General features: G+C 45.7%; 1 protein-coding gene across 3 annotated transcripts in view; it reads right to left on the bottom strand.

The window, feature by feature from the left end:
* Window positions 1–16260, bottom strand: part of LOC118399138 (RNA-binding motif, single-stranded-interacting protein 3-like) — a 391803-nt gene that overhangs the window by 44983 nt on the left and 330560 nt on the right. For all 3 annotated transcript variants that reach the window (XM_052471892.1, XM_052471891.1, XM_052471893.1), the window contains 2 exons: window positions 6692–6735; window positions 908–1004 (listed from right to left, as the gene is read on the bottom strand). In XM_052471892.1, coding sequence (XP_052327852.1) covers window positions 908–1004; window positions 6692–6735 — 141 coding nt within the window. The remainder of the gene's footprint in view (window positions 1–907; window positions 1005–6691; window positions 6736–16260) is intronic.

Below are 16260 nucleotides of genomic sequence, written 5' to 3'. Positions count from 1 at the left end.
TGGGAAGCTTTCAGAACGCGGATTAGCGCCGCGCCCCGTCCCAACTTCTCCCCCCAGTGCTGGACAGGAGTTTAAATCAGACGCCTCTGAAAGGCGAGCATGCCAACCTTCACCAACCGACCCCCTCCACTCTCTCATTCCTTCCCTCGCTTTCTCTCTCTGTCTGTCTTTCTCGCTCTCTCCATCTTTCTCTCTATTTCCATCTCTCCATCGCTCTCTCTTTCTTGCTCTCTCACTATCTATCGTTCCATCTCTCGGTCTCCCTGTCACTCTCCCTCTTTCTCTGCATTCTAATAAGGCTCAGTGATAAACAGCGAGTGCTCTTGGGGGAAAGTGGAGGTGAACTGAACAGTGTCTCATCCCTTCTGCTTGTTGCAGTCAAACATCTGGAGGTCCGTGAAATTGTGGGCATTTAGCAATGGAAACGCTACTGACGTTTGGCACAGTTCATTTACCCCCTTACGTTACGCTCCGATTCACATGGTTCCAGGGATCACCTGGGATGCAAAAGTGAGGAACTCAGTTAGCAGGACAATTATGTCAAATGACTGTGGAAGGAATGACAGCTTAAAAAAAAAGCTTTAAAAGCACAACAGGGTCAGGAAAGCAAAAGGAGAAATTGTTTGTTTTTCACAACACAAATTCCTAACGGACGTTGCTTTTCCCTCTGTTCCATCAGTCTCCTTCCTGCTCTTTTTCTGTTGAGCCATTCCATCTGTTGTGTTTACCGCCTACAAAACAGATGTCATCCAGCATCGTCGGCCAACCAATGAGGAAAGCTCAGAAGTTCCAAATCGCTGAGAGCCCCTTGCTGTTTTCCAGCCCCTCAGGGTTGCCCATCACCCACGCAGTCCCCAGCCGCCCCCACGGCTATCTCCCTCTGACTACACTACAGTACACCACCCACCTGATATGTGGAGACGGGGGAAGCAGCGATGAAGGGCGTAATGGATGTCTGTGCGATCATGCGGTTGGTGGCGATACTGTAAGGCGAGGAGTAGAACCTGAGGGGAGAGAGGAAACAGAACAGAGAAAGGGATGTCAGACACAGGTATTGGATGTACCTATACACTGTATCCAGAAAGTATTCAGACCCCTTGACTTGATCAAATCGTTTTTTTTCCCACCTCATCAATCTACACACAATACCCTATAATGACAAAGCAAAAATAGGTTTTTGCAAATGTATAAAAAAATCTGAAACTGAAATATGACATTTGCATAAGTACTCAGATGTTTTACTTTGTTGAAGCACCTTTGGCAGCGATTACGGCCTCGGGTCTTCTTGAGTATGACGCTACAAGCTTGGAACACCTGTATTTGGGGAGTTTCTCCCATTCTTCTCTCCTCTCAAGCTCTGTCAGGTTGGATGGGGAGTGTCATTGCACAGCTATTTTCAGGTCTCTCCAGAGATGTTTGATCGGGTTCAAGTCCCAGCTCTGGCTGGCACACCCAAGGACATTTAGGGACTTGTCCCGAAGCCACTCCTGCGTTGTCTTGGCTGTGTGTTTAGGGTCTTTGTCCTGTTGGAAGGTGAACCTTCCCCCGTCTGAGGTCCTCTGAAGCAGGTTTTCATCAAGGATCTCTCTGTACTTTGCTCCGTTCATCTTTCCCTCGGTCTGCCAGTCCCTGCCGCTGAAAAACATTCCCACAGCATGATGCTGCCACCATCATGCTTCACTGTATGTATGGTGCCTGGTTTCCACCAGACGTGACGCTTGGCAATCAGGCGAACGAGTTGAATCTTGGTTTCATCAGACCAGAGAATCTTGTTTCTCTGAGAGTCCTTCAAGTGCCGTTTTGGTAAAATCCAAACGGGCCGTCTTGTGCCTTTTACTGAGGAGTGGTTTCCGTCTGGCCACTCTACCATAACCTGATTGGTGGAGTGCTGCAGAGATTGTTGTCCTTCTGGAAGGTTCTCCCCTCTCCTCAGAGGAACTCTGGAGCTCTGTCAGAGTGACCATCGGGTTCTTGGTCACCTCCCTGACCAAAGCCCTTCTCCCCCGATTGCTCAGTTTGGCCGGATGGCTAGCTCTAGGAAGAGTCTTGGTGGTTCCAAACTTCTTCCATTTAAGAATGATGGAGGCCACTATGTTCTTGGGGACCTTCAATGCTGCAGAAATGTTTTGGTACCCTTCCACTAGATCTGTGCCTCAACATAATCCTGGCTTGGAGCTCTAAGGACAAATCCTTCAACCTCATGGCTTGGTTTTGAACTGACATGCACTGGCAACTGTGGGACCCCATGCAGTTGAAGTCGGAAGTTTAGCCAAATACCTTTAAAGTCAGTTTTTCACAATTCCTGACATTTAATCCTAGTAAAAATTCCCTGTTTTAGGTCAGTTAGGATCAGCACTTTATTTGAAGAATGTGAACTGTCAGAATAATATTAGAGAGAATGATTTATTTCATCACATTCCCAGTGGGTCAGAAGTTTGCATACACTGAATTAGTATTTGGTAGCATTGCCTTTAAATTGTTTAACTTGGGTCAAACGTTTCAGGTAGCCTTCCACAAGCTTCCCACAATAAGTTGGTTGAATTTTGGCCCATTCCTCCTGACAGAGCTGATGTAACTGAGTCAGGTTTGTAAGCCTCCTTGTTCGCATACGCTTTTTCAGTTCTGGCCACTCCAATACCTTGACTGTGTTATCCTTAAGCCATTTTGTCGCAACTTTGGAAGTATACTTGGGGTCATTGTCCATTTGGAAGACCCATTTCCGACCAAGCTTTAACATCCTGACTGATGTCTTGAGATGTTGCTTCAATATATCCACATAATTTTCCTACCTCATGATGCCATCAATTTTGTGAAGTGCACCAGTCCCTCCTGCAGCAAAGCACCCCCACAACATGATGATACCACCCCCGTGCTTCACGGTTGGGATGGTGTTCTTTGGCTTGCAAGCGTCCCACTTTTTCCTGTTATATTTTTGTTTCATCAGACCAGGGGACAGTATGATCTTTGTCCCCATGTGCAGTTACAAACTGTAGTCTGGCTTTTTTTATGGCGGTTTTGGAGCAGTGGCTTCTTCCTTGCTGAGCGGCCTTTCAGGTTGTGTTGATATAGGACTCGTTTTACTGTGGATAGATACTTTTGTACCTGTTTCCTCCAGCATCTTCATAAGGTCCTTTGCTGTTGTTCTGGGATTGATTTTCACTTTTCACACCAAAGTACGTTCATCTCCTTCCTGAGCGGTATGACGGCTGCGTGGTCCCATGGTGTTTATACTTGTGCACTATTGTTTGTACTATTGTTTGTACAGATGCACGTGGTACCTTCTGAAGTTTGGAAATTGCTCCCAAGGATGAACCAGACTTGTGGAGGTCTACCATTGGCTGATGGTAGACCTTGGCTGATTTCTTTAGATTTTCCCATGATGTCAAGCAAAGAGGCACTGAGTTTGAAGGTAGGCCTTGAAATACATCCACAGCTACACCTCCCATTGACTCAAATTATGTCAATTAGCCTATCAGAAGCTTATAAAGCCATGACATAATTTTCTGGAATTTTCCAAGCTATTAAAAGGCACAGTCGACTTCTGACCCACTGGAATTGTGATACAGTGAATTATAACTGAAATAATCTGTCTGTAAACAATTGTTGGAAAAATTACTACTGTCATGCACAAAGTAGACATCCTAACCGACTTGGAAAAACTATAGTCTGTTAACAAGAAATTTGTGGAGTGGCTGAAAAACGAGTTTGAATGACTCGAACCTAAGAGTATGTAAACCTCCGACTTCAACTTTAAACAGGTGTGTGCCTGTCCAAATCATATCCAATCAATTTGGAAACAGGATGCACCTGAGCTCAATTTCGAGTCTCATTGAAAAGGGTCTGAATTCTTCTGTAAATAAGGTATCTGTTTTTTATTTTGAATAAATCTGCTAAAAAAGTTTTCGCTTTGTCATTATGGGGTATTGTGTATAGACTGATGAGTGGGAAAAACAATAATAAGGCTGTAATGTTACAAAATGTGGAAAAAGGGAAGGGGTCTGAATACTCTCCGAATGCACCGTTGGTCTCCATGCATTACAACTGTCTACATTGAAATGTCAGGATGATCATGATTATTAAGGCGCCTATTAAGTGTTTATTAAGGGCTTATGATTGGTTAATGAACTACTGTTTCAAAAATCTGACTGGCAATTTACATACACTTTCTACTAAGTAACAGAGAGATAGACACCAGTATGTGGTGGTATATTTGTGTGTTTATGCTTTAGGCTTTTTATGCAATAACCTCGAACAAAGTGCACATTTTTGTTTTTGCCCCGAGCACTAACACAGTTGATTGAAAAAATGAACTCATAATCAGGCCTATGATTTGAATCAGGTGCCTGAGTGCTAGGGGAAAACAAGTCAAATTGTGCACTCCTTCGGGTCCCCAGGACCAGTATTGGGAAACAGTCTAACGGAACCAAATGGAATCTTTTGACACTCGTATCCCTTGAGCCAGTCTCTGTCCACATACGGACAGGAATGTACCATACACAGAGACAATCTCTCTACTAAAAGACCTTTCAAGTCCCTTGATACATCCACACTTACAAACACACAAGACACACACCCACCCACAGACACTACTACACACATCGTGGTCGATGCACAGATCCTCAGTCACACAGACGGCATTTGAGGCCGAGCAGACAGAGCTTCCCACGTGAGGGTATAGCTCGTCGTTGTCTTTGTCTCAAATCAAACGCAAGGCGATATATTGTGTTCCGTCTTCTGGCTTCACAATAGAAAAGTCTGGTTTTATCAGATCAAATCATCGTCTGAAAAAAGGGTTGTTGTGTGCTTCTGCCCCTAGCCTGGAGTATTAAGGCTATACAATGCTGACTGGCTTAGGCTGCTGGCTGACTTCAATCCACAGTGTTGGAAAAACTCAATGCATTTAAAAGAAGGCTATTCCAAAGTGTTGGGCTCTAGGGAAAAGAGGTGGTGGGCTACTTCATCATGTTGTGACGTTGATTCAGATCTACAACAGTCCTGGGTGTCATTTCTATCCGCTAGCTGGTTTTATACCACTCTCAGTTGTCCTCCTAGCTCAGTGGGTAGAGCAGGCGGTATAAGTTAATAGACCAATAATAAAAGAGCGTTTCAAACCTCTCTGCCAATAACTGCTCATTTTCAGGTTCTATATTCCTTCCATTAGGCCCCTCTTAGACCAGTCCCAGACAGTCCTAGCAAAATTCTTGCTTGAGATTTGATTTATTAAAAAAAAAGAAAAAGCATTTGGCTTTTAAAAGTAGAACTATTGTCACAGACGAAAAGCCTTGAAGTAATCCCAACATACTGCAGACATATATTCTCCATGTACACTATATATACAAAAGTATGTGGTCAGTGACTTTCAACATGGCAACGTCATAGGATGCCACCTTTCCAACAAGTCAGTTAGTCAAATTTCTGCCCTGCTACAGCTGCCCCTGTCAACTCTAAGTGCTGTTATTGTGAAGTGGAAATGTCTCGGAGCAACAACGGCTCAGCCGCAAAGTGGTGCCGACTGTAAAGTTTGGTGGAGAAGGAATAATGGTCTGTGGCTGTTTTTCTTGGTTCGAGCCAGGCCACTTAGTTCCAGTGAAGGGAAATCTTAACACTACAGCATAAAATGACATTCTAGACAATTCTGTGCTTCCAACTTTGTGTTAACAGTTTGGAGCAGCCCCTTTCCTGTTTCAGCATGATAATGTCCCCATGCACAAAGTGAAGTCCATACAGAAAGGGTTTGTCAAGATCGGTGGGGAAGAACTTGACTGGCCTACACAGAGCCCTGACCTCAACCCCATCTAACACCTTTGGGATGAATTAGAACACCGACTGTGAGCCAGGACTAATCGCCCAACATCAGTGCCCGACCGATGCTCTAGTGGCTGAATGGAAGCAAGTCCCCGCAGCAATGTTCCAACATCGAATGGAAAGTCTTCCCAGAAGAGTGGAGGCTGTTATAGCAGCAAAGGGGGGACCAACTCCGTATTAATGCCCATGATTTTGGAATGAGATGTTCGACGAGCAGGTGTCCACATACTTTTGGTCATGTAGTGTATGTCTACTAAGTGGTCAATGTGCTATTTTCTTTTATTTCATTCGAGCCTCATAATCACAGCTTACTATTATGTTTCTAATATGCCCATCTAATGAGATTCTATTCATTCATCCAGTCTTATTCCAGAGTCATTGAGATAAACGCTTCGGGAAGCTGGGAGAAGCAGGGAGTGAGAGAGAAGCTTCCTGTCACAGACTGAGGACACATTGAGAGAGGATGGAACTCAAAGCTCTCCTTCCCTTCCTGTTACAGTACACAGGGAAAAATAGAACACTTTGCTAGGCCATTCATTTCCATTGCACCCCTTCGTACACAGGCACCGAAGGTGCGCGCACACACACACACACACACACACACACACACACACACACACACACACACACACACACACACACACACACACACACACACACACACACACACACACACACACACACACACACACACACACACACACACACACACACACACACACAGTCACAGACATACGCACGCACTAACACCTGAGACCATCACTTCATCTCTTATAGATTATTTGAAGTAAATAGTAACAAAGGGCACACACTACATGAATCAAGAGACAATCATATTGAACAAGTCGTACAGATTGCTCAGAGGGATGTACAGACTGACTCTTACCCGTTCTGCATAGCAGCAGGATCATATGTTAACTGCATACCAGTCTGCAACACAAGAGAGACACGTTACAGGTTAATCCTTGAATTTCAAGTCACAATAATGGACAGGATTTGACAGAGAGGAAGCAAACGGGATCTCAATACACTTTATGCGTGTGGGACAACGATCAATGCCAGCTTTGAGAGAGAGGGAGCGAGACAGAGAGAAAGAAGTGACAGTGAGCGTACGCATGAAAGTGTGTGAGGCCCTTGTCTCTCTTCCTCTTTCTCCCACTCTCTCGTGTTCTTCCCCTCTCTCCCTTTCTCTCCCTGCAATCCGTCATCTGCATTCCCGAAGCCTTCTCTCCCGGATGAGGGCTAATCCCATTTCTTTAACACAGGAGGCTGCTGAGGTTTCAGATTTCATCAGCACACTTTTTTTTATCTCCCCCTATCTCTCTCTCTCTCTCTCTCTCTCCCTCTATGTCCCCCCTCTCTCCCATACTCTCTTTCTCTCTCTCTCTCTCTCTCTCTCTCTCTCTCTCTCTCTCTCTCTCTCTCTCTCTCTCTCTCTCTCTCTCTCTCTCTCTCTCTATCCCCCTCTCTCCCTACCTCTCTCTCTATCCCCCTCTCTACCTACCTCTCTCTCTCTCTTCCCCTCTCTATCTCCATCCCCCTCTCTCCCTACCTCTCTCTCTCTTCCCCTATCTCTCTCCATCTCCCTCTCTCCCTACCTCTATCTCTCTCCATCCCCCTCTCTCCCTCATTCCTCTATGAAGTTTGCGTGAGCTAAAAAGGAGGAATGACCCTCAGAAACTAGAGGGGATGGACCTCACCCACGTGAGTGAGAGGAAACAGAGATCCACATGAATCCCATAGCAGATGCATCAGCCCTGGGTGACACGGCCACTGTGGATGTGTGCGTGCATGAGCATAACATTCACTAGGCCACTTAGTTTTGCTTTAACCACACAGACTGTAATGACTGAATGCTGTCTTCTTATAATATGCACCATTTATAATATTTACCATTTATAACATTCACCATTTATAATATTCACCATTTATAATATTCACCATTTATAATATTTACCATTTATAATATTCACCATTTATAATATTCACCATGTATAATATTGACCATGTATAATATTCACCATTTATAATATTCACCATTTATAATATTTACCATTTATAATATTTACCATGTATAATATTCACCATTTATAATATTTACCATTTATAATATTCACCATTTATAATATTTACCATGTATTATATTGACCATGTATAATATTCACCATTTATAATATTTACCATGTATTATATTGACCTGTCACGTTCTGACCTTTATTTTCTGTGTTTTGTATTTAGTTAGTATGGTCAGGGCGTGAGTAGGGTGGGCAGTCTATGTTTGTTTTTCTAGGTTTTGGGAATTTCTATGTTTCGGCCTAGTATGGTTCTCAATCAGAGGCAGGTGTCATTAGTTGTCTCTGATTGAGAATCATACTTAGGTAGCCTGGGTTTCACTGTGTGTTTGTGGGTGATTGTTCCTGTCTCTGTGTGTGCACCAGATAGGACTGTTTTGAGTTTTCACATTTCTTGTTTTTTTGTTAGTTTGTTCATGTGTACCTTTACGCATTACAAAAGAACCATGGACAATTACCATGCCGCGTATTGGTCCTCTGATCCGTTTCGCCTCTCCTCTTCGGAAGAAGAGGAGGAAATTCATTACAGAATCACCCACCAAAATCGGACCAAGCGGCGTGGTAAAGGACAGCGACGACAGCAGCAGCAGCAGCAACAACAGCGGCCAGCATCAGAGCAGAATCTGGACTACACAACGTGGGAGGAGATAGATAGGTGGGAGGTCGACCCAGGGAGAGTGCCGGAGCCCGCCTGGGATTCGATGGAGCAATGCAAGGAAGGTTACAGGAGAATGAGGTTGGCGAAGCCAGCACGGCAGTGCGACAGGTACGAGAGGCAGCCCCAAATTTTTTTTTTTTTTTTGGGGGGCACACGAGGTGTGGTACTAAGCCAGGTAGCAGACCTGAGCTCACTCCTCGTGCTTATGATAAGCAGCGCATTACTGGTCAGGCACCGTGTTATGCGGTTGAGCGCACGGTGTCGCCAGTGCGTGTCCATAGCCCGGTGCGCTATAGGGCAGCCCCGAAAGTGCCATGCGAGTGTGGGCATTGAGCCAGGGTGTATGGTGCCTGCTCAGCGGGTCTGGTCGCCGGTACGCAGTCTTGGTCCAGGTTATCCTGCGCCGGCTCTGCGTGCTGTGTCTCCGGGGCGCTGGGAGGGTGCAGTGCGTCCTCTGCCTGCGCTCCGCTCGTACCGGGCAACTGTGGGAGTGGAGCCTAGGGGAGAGGTGCGTGTAGTAAGCACTAGATCTCCCGTGCTTACCCACAGCCCGGTTCAACCTGTGCCTGCACTCTGGAGGGTCCGGGCTCAGTAGTTGTCCAGCCTGGGGAAGTGGTGCCAAGGTTGCGCACCAGAGCTCCAGTGCTCCCCACAGCCCGGTCTTTCAGGCTCCTCCTAACACCAAGCCTCCTGAAAGTCTCCCCAGCCTGGTGGTTCCTGTGGCAGCCCCACGCACCAGGCTGTCTCTCAGTCTCCTCCCTGCAGGTGCTCCCGCCTGTCCGGCGCCGCTGCCGGAGCGTCCCGCCTGTCCGGCGCCGCTGCCGGAGCGTTCCGCCTGTCCTGCGCCGTTGCCGGAGCGTCCCGCCTGCCCGGCGCCGCTGCCGGAGCCTCCCGCCTGTCCGGCGCCACTGCCGGAGCCTCCCGCCTGTCCGGCGCCGCTGCCGGAGCGTCCCGCCTGTCCGGCGCCACTGCCGGAGCCTCCCGCCTGTCCGGCGCCGCTGCCGGAGCCTCCCGCCTGTCTGGCGCCGCTGCCGGAGCGTCCCGCCTGTCCGGGCGCCGCTGCCGGAGCCCCTCAGCCCAGAGGCGCCAGAGCCCCTCAGCCCAGAGGCGCCAGAGCCCCTGCCCCTCTGTCCAGAGCTTCTGCCCCTCTGTCCCGAGCTGCCCCTCTGTCCAGTGGGGTCATTGAGAGGGGTTGCCATGGTGAGAAAGCCACGGAGGCGGACAACAAAGCGGACTAAGACAATGGTGAAGTGGGGTCCGCGTCCCGCGCCAGAACCGCCACCGCGGACAGACGCCCACCCAGACCCTCCCCTATAGGTCAAGGTTTTGCGGCCGGAGTCCGCACCTTTGGGGGTACTGTCACGTTCTGACCTTTATTTTCTGTGTTTTGTATTTAGTTAGTATGGTCAGGCGTGAGTTGGGTGGGCAGTCTATGTTTGTTTTTCTAGGTTTTGGGAATTTCTATGTTTCGGCCTAGTATGGTTCTCAATCAGAGGCAGGTGTCATTAGTTGTCTCTGATTGAGAATCATACTTAGGTAGCCTGGGTTTCACTGTGTGTTTGTGGGTGATTGTTCCTGTCTCTGTGTGTGCACCAGATAGGACTGTTTTGAGTTTTCACATTTCTTGTTTTTTTGTTAGTTTGTTCATGTGTACCTTTACGCATTAAAAAAGAACCATGGACAATTACCACGCCGCGTATTGGTCCTCTGATCCGTTTCGCCTCTCCTCTTCGGAAGAAGAGGAGGAAATTCATTACATGACCATTTATAATATTTACCATTTATAATATTTACCATTTATAATATTTACCATTTATAATATTCACCATGTATACTATTTACCATGTATAATATTTACCATGTATAATATTCACCATTTATAATATTTACCATTTATAATATTTACCATTTATAATATTCACCATTTATAATATTCACCATTTATAATATTTACCATTTATAATATTTACCATTTATAATATTCACCATTTATAATATTTACCATTTATAATATTCACCATGTATAATATTTACAATTTATAATATTCACCATGTATAATATTCACCATTTATAATATTTACCATGTATAATATTCACCATGTATAATATTTACCATGTATAATATTCACTATTTATAATATTTACCATGTATAATATTCACCATGTATAATATTTACCATTTATAATATTCACCATTTATAATATTTACCATGTATAATATTCACCATGTATAATATTTACCATGTATAATATTCACTATTTATAATATTTACCATGTATAATATTCACCATGTATAATATTTACCATTTATAATATTCACCATTTATAATATTTACCATGTATAATATTTACAATTTATAATATTCACCATTTATAATATTTACCATGTATAATATTTACCATGTATAATATTTACCATGTGTAATATTTACCATGTATAATATTTACCATGTATAATGTTCACCATTTATAATATTTACCATGTAAAATATTCACCATGTAAAATATTCACCATTTATAATATTTACCATTTATAATATTTACCATTTATAATATTTACCATGTATAATATTCACCATTATAATATTTACCATGTATAATATTCACCATTATAATATTCACCATGTATAATATTCACCATTATAATATTCACCATTATAATATTCACCATTATAATATTCACCATGTATAATATTCACCATGTATAATATTCACCATGTATAATATTCACCATGTATAATATTCACCATTATAATATTCACCATGTATAATATTCACCAGGTATAATATTCACCATTATAATATTCACCATGTATAATATTCACCATTATAATATTCACCATTTATAATATTCACCATTATAATATTCACCATGTATAATATTCACCATTATAATATTCACCATTTATAATATTCACCATTATAATATTCACCATGTATAATATTCACCATGTATAATATTTACCATTTATAATATTCACCATTATAATATTCACCATTTATAATATTTGTGTATGTGTGAGTCAAGTTCTTTTTGGTCCAGTAAATGTGCCATCCCATTCAACAGTACAATGTCAATGTTTGTATCTCGGCCTTCTTTTTTTATTTGTAAAATAATAAACATATCACTTAAAAAAATAAAATAAACAGTAGTCCTGGGTGGGGTTCCTTCGTGTGAGAGTATGCGTGTTCGCGTTTGAGTGTTGGCGGAGGACGTGTGTGTGTGTGTGTGTGTGTGTGTCTGTGTGCATGTGTGTGTGTGCATTTGAGCGTATGCATGTACATATAGACTATGTGCCTGTATGTTCCACTGACAGGAAGTGTGTGTGTGTGTATTTGAGCGTATGCATGTACATATAGACTATGTGCCTGTATGTTCCACCGACAGGATGTGTGTGTGTGTGTGTGTGTGTGTGCGTGTGTGTGTGTGTGTGTGTGTGTGTGTGTGTGTGTGTGTGTGTGTGTGTGTGTGTGTGTGTGTGTGTGTGTGTGTGTGTGTGTGTGTGTGAATGTATGCATGTACATATAGAGTATGTGCCTGTATGTTCCACTGACAGGAAGTGTGTGTGTGTGCCTTTATGTCTGTGTGTGTATTTGTCTACGTCTGTGTGCCTCTACGTGCTAATGGCCATCCCAGACCGGGCCAGCTGTCTGGTGAGGCTGATAAGTCCCTTGCGTGGTGCCCTTGCTTCCATGTGTTAATGAATTCCACACCATGGCTGCCTGGCTCACACAGACAATCCCCCATAAGGGTCGGCTGCATGGCCATGACTGATTATGCATGCTGTTGTCGAGTCAGGTACAAAGCGAGCGTGAGAGAGAGAACGTGTGTAAGAAAGAGAAAAAGAAAGTGAGATGATGAGGAGAAAGAGAAAGAGAAGAAGAGAGAGTAAACAGAAAGAGAAGAAGAGAGAGTAAACAGGATGGGAAGAGAGAGTATACAGAAAGAGAAGAAGAAAGTAAACAGAAAGAGAAGAAGAGAGCGTAAACAGGATGGGAAGAGAGAGTATACAGAAAGAGAAGAAGAGAGTAAACAGAAAGAGAAGAAGAGAGAGTAGACAGAAAGAGAAGAGAGTAAACAGATAGAGAAGAAGAGAGAGTAAACAGAAAGAGAAGAAGAGAGAGTAAAGAAAGAGAAGAAGAGAGAGTAAACAGAAAGAGAAGAAGAGAGAGTAAACAGAAAGAGAAGAAGAGAGTAAACGGAAAGAGAAGAAGAGAGAGTAAACAGAAAGAGAAGAAGAGAGAGTAAACAGAAAGAGAAGAAGAGAGTAAACAGAAAGAGAAGAAGAGAGAGTAAAGAAAGAGAAGAAGAGAGAGTAAACAGAAAGAGAAGAAGAGAGAGTAAACAGAAAGAGAAGAAGAGAGTAAACAGAAAGAGAAGAAGAGAGAGTAAACAGAAAGTGAAGAAGAGAGAGTAAACAGAAAGAGAAGAAGAGAGAGTAAACAGTAGAGACAGTGAGAGTATGTGAGGAAGAAGAAGTGAGAGTATGTGAGGAAGAAGAAGTGAGAGTATGTGAGGAAGAAGAAGTGAGAGTATGTGAGGAAGAAGAAGTGAGAGTATGTGAGGAAGAAGAAGTGAGAGTATGTGAGGAAGAAGAAGTGAGAGTTTGTGAGGAAGAAGAAGTGAGAGTATGTGAGGAAGAAGAAGTGAGAGTATGTGAGGAAGAAGAAGTGAGAGTATGTGAGGAAGAAGAAGTGAGAGTATGTGAGGAAGAAGAAGTGAGAGTTTGTGAGGAAGAAGAAGTGAGAGTATGTGAGGAAGAAGAAGTGAGAGTATGTGAGGAAGAAGAAGTGAGAGTATACACTGAGGGCACAAAACATTAGGAACACCCTCCTAATATTGAGTTGCACCCCCTTTTGCCCTCAGAACATCCTCAATTCATCAGGACATGCACTCTAAGAGGTGTGGAAAGCGTTCCACAGGGATGCTGGCCCATGTTGACTCCAATGCTTCCCACAGTTGTGTCAAGTTCACTGGATGTCATTTGGATGGTAAACCATTCTTGATTCACACGGGAAATTGTTGCATGAACAACCCAGCAGCGTTGCAGTTCTTGACAGAAACCAGTGCGCCCGGCACCTACTGTACTACCATACCCCCTTATATTTGTCTTGCCCATTCACCCTCTGAATGGCACACATACACAGTCCATGTCTCAAGGCTTAACAATCCTTCTTTAACCTGTCTCCTCCCCTTCATCTACACTGATTGAAGTCGATTTAACAGGTGACATCAATAAGGGATCCTATCTTTCACCTGGATTCACCTGGTCAGTCGATGTCATGGAAAGAGCAGGTGTTCCTAATGTTTTGTTCACTCAGTGTATGTCTAGGACAGGAATGTGGAGCGTGTGAATGAGAGACAGAGGGAGGAAGTGTGTGAGAGTGTGTGTGTGTATACTGTAGTACAGTATGTGGGTGTGACAGAAAGAGAAGAAGATGGAGCATGTGAATGAGAGACAGAGGGAGGAAGTGTGTGTGAGTGTGTGTGTGTACTGTAGTACAGTATGTGGGTGTGACAAAAAGAGAAGAAGATGGAGCGTGTGAATGAGAGACAGAGGGAGGAAGTGTGTGAGAGTGTGTGTGTATACTGTAGTACAGTATGAGGTGTGACAGAAAGACAGCTGGAAGAATGCCTGTACTGGACGTCCACAGGAAACCCCACCCATGGTGTCCGGCTGTAGGACACACACCCTCTCTCTCCCCCTCTCTCAAAAACATCTGTCAGGCTTTCTTTCACACGGGAGAACCCCGTGGTGTTTCACATATGAACACTTTCCCCAAGAGAAAGCACTTGAGCTAGTGTGACTTTGTGAGACTACCTGTGTGTGTGTGTTAACGATTGAATCATTCATGGTGTGTGTGTATGAGTGTATGTCATATGTGTGTGCATGTGTGACTCCTACAGAGTAGGATCTCGCGTGTGTGTGTGTAAGCGCACATCATTTGAAAGATGTGACATGCTTGAGAGAGCATTCGCATGCCTCATAGTCACTTAGATGAAAACAGACTTCTGACCTCTTTTCTACTCCTGACTAATCACGCCACAATGCGGTTGCTTGCTGCTCTACGGGTTCTCTACTAGACCCCTGATGTGTTCTGGGAGTTTGGCTGACTTCAAAAAGGGGATAGATGGAGAACGTAGCAAATGGCGTGTGCCGGGAGGCCCTATTCCTCTGGCCGCGGAACGGGAGGCCCTCTTCCTCTGGTCGCGGAACGGGAGGCCCTCTTCCTCTGGTCGCGGAACGGGAGGCCCTCTTCCTCTGGCCGCGGAACGGGAGGCCCTCTTCCTCTGGCCGCGGAACGGGAGGCCCTCTTCCTCTGGCCGCGGAACGGGAGGCCCTCTTCCTCTGGCCGCGGAACGGGAGGCCCTCTTCATCTGGCCGCGGAACGGGAGGCCCTCTTCCTCTGGCCGCGGAACGGGAGGCCCTCTTCATCTGGCCGCGGAACGGGAGGCCCTCTTCCTCTGGCCGCGGAACGGGAGGCCCTCTTCCTCTGGTCGCGGAACGGGAGGCCCTCTTCCTCTGGCCGCGGAACGGGAGGCCCTCTTCCTCTGGCCGCGGAACGGGAGGCCCTCTTCCTCTGGCCGCGGAACGGGAGGCCCTCTTCCTCTGGCCGCGGAACGGGAGGCCCTCTTCATCTGGCCGCGGAACGGGAGGCCCTCTTCATCTGGCCGCGGAACGGGAGGCCCTCTTCCTCTGGCCGCGGAACGGGAGGCCCTCTTCCTCTGGCCGTGGAACGGGAGGCCCTCTTCCTCTGGCCGTGGAACGGGAGGCCCTCTTCCTCTGGTCGCGGAACGGGAGGCCCTCTTCCTCTGGCCGCGGAACGGGAGGCCCTCTTCATCTGGCCGCGGAACGGGAGGCCCTCTTCCTCTGGCCGCGGAACGGGAGGCCCTCTTCCTCTGGCCGTGGAACGGGAGGCCCTCTTCCTCTGGCCGCGGAACGGGAGGCCCTCTTCATCCGGCCACGGAACGGGAGGCCCTTTTCCTCCGGCCGCGGAACGGGAGGCCCTCTTCATCTGGCCATGGAACGGGAGGCCCTTGGTGAAGGACCGGAGAACGTCTGATAAACAGACTCACATGTGATGCCTATCTCCAGACCCTGGCTGTGCTGCTGATCAATAACTGTGGGGGCATCGCTGACACACACACACACACACACACACACAAAGGTACGAACAAATGTAAGCAAACACACATGTGCATATGTACGTATGTGCAAGCACTCTCTCACACACACAGGCGTCTTCACCAGCCTCTCAATCATAGCAAGGCGAAGAAAGGAGGGAGGGAAGGAGGGAGGAAATGGGGGAGACAAGAGAGGAGAGATGTAAAACTCATCCGATCTGATGAGCCTAAGGCTACAGGAGGGCCTTTTTGCAGAGATAAAAACACAAATCATGTCGTTAATCTGCATGTGAGATGCAAGCAGTTTAATCTAAGGACTGTTACTGTGTGGGGGTTGAGGTAGGAAAGATGAGAGAGAGGGAGGAGAGAGGAGAGAGGAGAGAGGGAGGAGAGGGATGAGAGATGAGAGAGAGGTAGGAGAGGGAGGATATATGATAGAGAAGGAGGAGAGATGAGAGAGAGGGAGGAGAGGGAGGAGAGATGAGAGAGAGGGAGGAGAGGGATGAGAGATGAGAGAGAGGGAGGAGAGGGAGGATATATGATAGAGAAGGAGGAGAGATGAGAGAGAGGGAGGAGAGGGATGAGAGATGAGAGAGA

The sequence above is a fragment of the Oncorhynchus keta genome, chromosome 20 (genome assembly GCF_023373465.1).
Source record: "Oncorhynchus keta strain PuntledgeMale-10-30-2019 chromosome 20, Oket_V2, whole genome shotgun sequence".
Classification (NCBI taxonomy): Eukaryota; Metazoa; Chordata; class Actinopteri; order Salmoniformes; family Salmonidae; genus Oncorhynchus; species Oncorhynchus keta.
The sequence above is the reverse complement of the archived record's forward strand: the minus strand, read 5'-3'. Positions and strand labels throughout refer to the sequence as shown.